Raw genomic sequence first — 5,382 nt, 5'->3', positions numbered from 1 at the left:
CTGTCAGGTAGGTTTATGGAGGAGGAAACCAAGCCTCAGAAAACATAAGCAATTTTTTTAGGGTAATATGACAGAGCTGGGAGGTGGAGTCAGGCTTTTCTTTCTGATTCCAAAGCCTTACTGGATCCATTATAGTCTCCTGACCCTACAGAACTCCTGGTTTGTGGCTCAGTCCTAGTGGAAGATGCTGTGGCCAAGGGACACTCAGAGGAGGGAGGTGACGTGGGCCTGGCCTCCAGAACTCCAAGCCTCCAACCCCAGGCGTGTGTTGGAGGAGTGGCCAGTGTCCTCTGCCCACCTTGGAATGGGAAGGCAGGGCCTCAGGAGAGTTGCACTGTACCCTTTGCCCCTAGGAACTGATGGGGACCACCAAATCCAGTCCCTGGCTCCTGGGCTGGGCCCCACCGCCATGCTCCTGTGCTCTCATTTGCAGGCACCCGATCAATCCACGACCCCGGAAAACCACCTGCTCGTTCAGTCAGTTTTCCTAGGCTTGGCTCAGTCCACATGAGTGACACCACTGGGGTCCCAACACACATGCAGGGTAGAGAAGGAAGCCAGGGGTCGTAGGCGTTGAACAGCCCATGAGCTGGGGCTGAAGCATCAGCCGCCTGTAGTCAACAGCCCAAAGCTGGAAATCCAGTCCAGTCCAGCCACAGAAGGCAGCCCAGGCTGAGCCCGGCTGTCCCCTCAGCATCACCAGATGGGCTAACCACTGGAAAGCTACACACGACAGCCACCTGTCATGGAACAACTTGGGAGTCACACAGACCTAATCTGAACCCTGACCACTTCTCTGCTGTGTCACCTTGGCAGGTCACTTAATCACTCTCAGCCCTAGCTGCTGATTTATAACATGAGGGGGCTGACCCTTTCCTGCAGGGTCCACCTGACACCTGCTCAGGTAGGTACTCCAGGGGTGGGTCCCCCGACCCTGTTGTAAACCAGCCCCTTCCTCCCCCCAGGAAGTGAGCCTCTGAACTAGCCAGACCCAGCAGCACTGCAGTTAACTGCCCAATGACAGGAACTGCCGGGGTTGGGTCATTCTCCCTCAGTCTGGGGACATGCATCTGGGCTCCAGGCGGGGGCTGGAGGAAATGGCCTGGAGGCTGGTCTCTCTCCTGCAGCCTCCCTTCATTTTAATCCATTTGTCTATTGCTTCCTTTAAAAAAAATTTTTATTTATTCATGAGAGACAGAGAGAGAGAGAGAGAGGCAGAGACACAGGCAGAGGGAGAAGCAGGCTCCATGCAGGGAGCCTGATGTGGGACTCAATCCTGGGACTCTAATATCATGCCCTGGGCCAAAGGCAGGCGCTAAACCACCGAGCCACCCAGGGATCCCTCTGTCCACTGCTTCCTGAATGGGTCATCACCAGGTCGGGATCATTAGCCTGTTTGTTCCCTGGAAAGATTAATTCCTCTAGTCTGGAAAGTAGCCACAACTGGGGCATCACTAATTCTAGTACCTAATAGGGATTAAGAACACATTGTGTGTGTGTGTGTGTGTGTGTGTGTGTGTGTGTGTGCGCGCGCGCGCATGCGAGCTTTCTACGCCAACTCTCCGGGGTTAAATGCTATATAGGAAAGGACAGGGATCCCCGGGTGGCGCAGCGGTTTGGCGCCTGCCTTTGGCCCAGGGCGTGATCTTGGAGACCCAGGATCGAATCCCACGTCGGGCTCCCGGTGCATGGAGCCTGCTTCTCCCTCTGCCTGTGTCTCTGCCTCTCTCTCTCTCTCTCTGTGACTATCATAAATTAAAAAAAAAAAAAAAAAAAAAAAAAAGGACATCAGGACAGTCTCCAAAGGACTGTCCCCAGCCTGCAAACACGTTAGATCACAAGGGGTACCATCCACAGTCAATGAGATCAAAGCAACACATCACCGTTCAATTCACTGGAGCTAATCACTAAGTCATGGTTAGGTAATAGCATATCCCTATTCTTGGAAAATATTCCCTTAAGTACTCTGGGGTAAATGATGTATGTAACCCCTTCAGATGGTTCAGGAAAAACATTAGGCACATGCATTTATACACACGTTATAGACACTCAGACACTCGTGTATACACACTTATAGGCAATGTACACACACACGTGCGCACGCGTGCGCACATGTGCGAGAGAAAGAGAGTGAGTGAGCAAGGGAGCCCAGGCAAACAACTGATAAAGCACAGGGGTCAAATTTCAACAATATGACAATCTGGCAAGAGGATGTGTAAGTGTTCTTCATACCATTCTCATTTCTGCAACTTCTTTGTAAACTTGAAATTATTTCAAAATACAATTTATCTATTTTTTAAGTCATCACTGTACCCACTGTGGGGCTCGAACTCACCACCCAGAGATCAAGAGTAGGATGCTCTACAAATTGAGCCATCCAGGCACCCCTCAAAATAAAGTTTACCAACAAACAAAAACAAAGAAACAACCTGCAAACCTCAGCTTCCTTGGCCTTTGAAAGGCCGTGTTGTTATCTGAGGTTTTCCATTTTTAACTCCTACCTTTGTGGGTCGGCATGGAGGTAGACAGGTCACTCAGGAGTACTATGATATGTGAATGTGTCTCCATGGGACTGTTCCCAAGCTTGCAAACATGTTAGATCACAAGGGTCATCATACAAAAAGTGGGGAGATAGATGTGTGTGCATTTATACTACTCCACAAATGCACACATCTCTGTTTCTCTGTTGACTGATTTTTTTAATCTTTTTATTTATTTAAAGATTTTATTTATTTATTTATGAAAGACACAGAGAGAGGCAAAGACAGGCAGAGGCAGAAGCAGTCTCCCTGCAGGGAGCCCAATGTGGGACTCCATCCCAGGACCCTGGGATCACGACCTGAGCTGAAGGCAGATGCTCAAACACAAATAGGTGCCCTTATTTATTTTTAAAGATTTTATTTCAGAGAGACAGCATGAGCAGGGGTGTGGGGGAGTGGCAGGAGAGGGAGAAGCAGACTCCCCAGTGAGCAGGGAGCCTGATGCGGGACTCGATCCCAGGATCCCAGGATCACACCTGAGCCGAAGGCAGATGCTCAACCACTGAGCCACCCAGGCGTCCCTCTGTTGACTGATCTAAAACATCAGTGTGCTGGACTCAGTGCCGCCAGGGGTGAGTGAAACCCGCCAGCTGTAAGGAAAGGCACCACCAGAAATACAATAAAACCGTCTTGATCTTTACTGGACTACGGTGAGGCATAAAATGTCATACAAACAGGTAGGATACTGCAAGTAACGTTTCCAAGTCAAAGTGGAAAACACTGGAAAAGAGAAAGGTTTTATAGCTCGTCTTCTCATGGTGCCATCCCTTGGGCCCAGAGGATTCTAGTCTTGTGCCCCGACTCGGGGTATGGCCGGGCACGTGTCCTAAGTCACGTCGCGATGTGGAGCATGGAATCCCACTGCGAGTCCTTTAACTGGGAGCAGTATTTTGTTTTGCTCAGTTTCATGATGGAAAACAGCTGTTCGCAAATGTAGGTGCTCCCGAACATGGAGAGAATCTTCGCGCAGTGGACTCTGTACTTGGGGTAGCTGCTCCACAGGTATTTGTAGAACTCGGGGACCCCGACCTTGTCATACTTAGCCTTCAGCACCGTGTTGCACTGCAGGTCGATGACCTCCATCTGGAGCGCTTCATGCACACTCTCGATCTTCATGGAGAAAGGGGAGCTGAACAGGGCCAGTTCGCTTTCGTAGAGTTTGAAATCAGACAACCTTTTCTGGAATTCAGTCTTCAGTTCCACGATCTTGGGAATGTAGTTCAGGCCGTCGCTTTCATTTCTGGAAACTGACTTCAGCGTGGGGAAGTGGGCCAGGTTATTCCTGGCCAAGTGAGTCTCCCAGAGGCACAGTTTGGCTAGGAACGCCCGGATCAAGTCGTACATCTGTGTCACGACCTGGGAGTGCCCTTGGAGGGAGATGTTCAAAGTGTTCAGGTGCATTGTCATATCGACCAAGAAGGCCAAGTCTCTGATCCAATCTTGAGAGCTCAGCTGAGGCAGGGGCTTTCCTCTGGATGACATGAAGGAATCAATTTCTTCCAACGATTCAAAAAATCTCTTGAGCACCAGCCCGCGACTGAGCCACTTGATCTCGGTGTAGTACAGCAGGCTGCCGTACTGACTGTCCAGTTCATAGAGCAAAGTGGTGAACTCACTGTGGTTCAGTCCACGGGAGCATATCCAGTTCACCGAGTTCACCACCACACTCATGACATGCTCCATCTTCAACTTTTGCTCACAAAGAGATTCCGGGTGAATGATGCAACAGACCGACTTCAGATCCGAGTCCTTGCAAACCATCGCCACCTTGGATTTAAGTTTTGTGACCAATCCGTCATTCGCATCTACCATTGCGGGGGTGCCGGTAGAGGCCACACTGACCAGTTTGGACCAATCAATGTTAAACCTCTTAAGACTTTTCTCCACACGCAAAAATATCTCGTTGCCAGATTTTGTGCCCGTCATGGGCACCGTATCCAAAAGCTCTTCTGACACGTCAAAATTCTCATCCACACCACGGATGAATATGGCCAGCTGGGTGGTATTATTTATATCCGTGATCTCATCAATTGCAATAGAGTATGCCACAAACGACTTGATTTTTTCACGTAACTTCTCCCATAAGCTCCCAGCCACATCTTCTACGGGCTGCACAGCCACACTGTCATTTGGACTCACGTCTGCAAACACCTGTTTCTGTTCAGGACCCACAATTTCTGACGATCCCAAGAGGTACCTTCTGAGCCCTTTCTTCAGCTCATGGAGCTTCTCGTCTCGCATCTTCTCTGTATACTGGTCATAGTGCTTACTGTGATTTGTTTGATAATGACGCCTGAGGTTGTACTCTTTGGACACAGACATGCTCTGTTTGCATATTAAACACGTAGGGATATTCTGCACTTCCACGAAGAAATACGCTCTCTCCCACTTCTCTTGAAATACACGGCCCTCCTGGTCTATCTTTCTTTTTCCCACTTTTGACAGAGACATGGAGACAAGAAATATTTCACTTTTTTCTCTTAGCTCTACTATATGAAAAAATGACAGCAAAAACATGATGACAAACATCAGGGTGAAGTGGCTGGTGGGGGGGCATGGTTAACCCACCCCTATGGAGATAGACGGCTGACTCTCAGCTCCAGTAAATTGCTGCTGGAGGGAGTGTGGGACCTGTGGCCAGATCTTCCGATTCCGAAAGATAACTTAAAACCAATTTTTTTTTAAGGTAAACTCTATGCCATCTGTGGGGCTCAAACTCTCAACCCTGAGATCAAGAGTTGCATGCTCTACCCACTGAGCCAGCCAAGCATCCCTGGCTCCCAAAAATTGACTTTTATGAAAATATCCCTGGCTTTTCTTTTTCTTGATACAAAAGTCCCTG

The 5,382-nt window shown here is 49.2% G+C and overlaps 1 protein-coding gene across 7 annotated transcripts in view; it reads right to left on the bottom strand.

Annotated features, from left to right (window-relative positions):
• LOC607692 (general transcription factor II-I repeat domain-containing protein 2) overlaps positions 1–5,382 on the bottom strand; it is a 66,729-nt gene that overhangs the window by 261 nt on the left and 61,086 nt on the right. For 5 of the 7 annotated variants that reach the window (XM_038539042.1, XM_038539041.1, XM_038539043.1 and 2 more), the window contains one exon: positions 3,156–4,975. The exons of 1 other annotated variant lie outside the window; for it this stretch is intronic. In XM_038539042.1, the coding sequence (XP_038394970.1) occupies positions 3,372–4,975 (1,604 nt within the window). In that variant the 3' untranslated portion in view covers positions 3,156–3,371. Of the gene's footprint in view, positions 1–3,155; positions 4,976–5,382 lie in introns of those variants that run through there. One more of the 7 variants, XR_005360529.1, reaches the window with a different exon arrangement.

The sequence above is a fragment of the Canis lupus genome, chromosome 6 (genome assembly GCF_011100685.1).
Source record: "Canis lupus familiaris isolate Mischka breed German Shepherd chromosome 6, alternate assembly UU_Cfam_GSD_1.0, whole genome shotgun sequence".
Classification (NCBI taxonomy): domain Eukaryota; kingdom Metazoa; phylum Chordata; class Mammalia; order Carnivora; family Canidae; genus Canis; species Canis lupus.
Note: the sequence above shows the minus strand (reverse complement) of the source record. Positions and strands in the feature narration are given on the sequence as shown.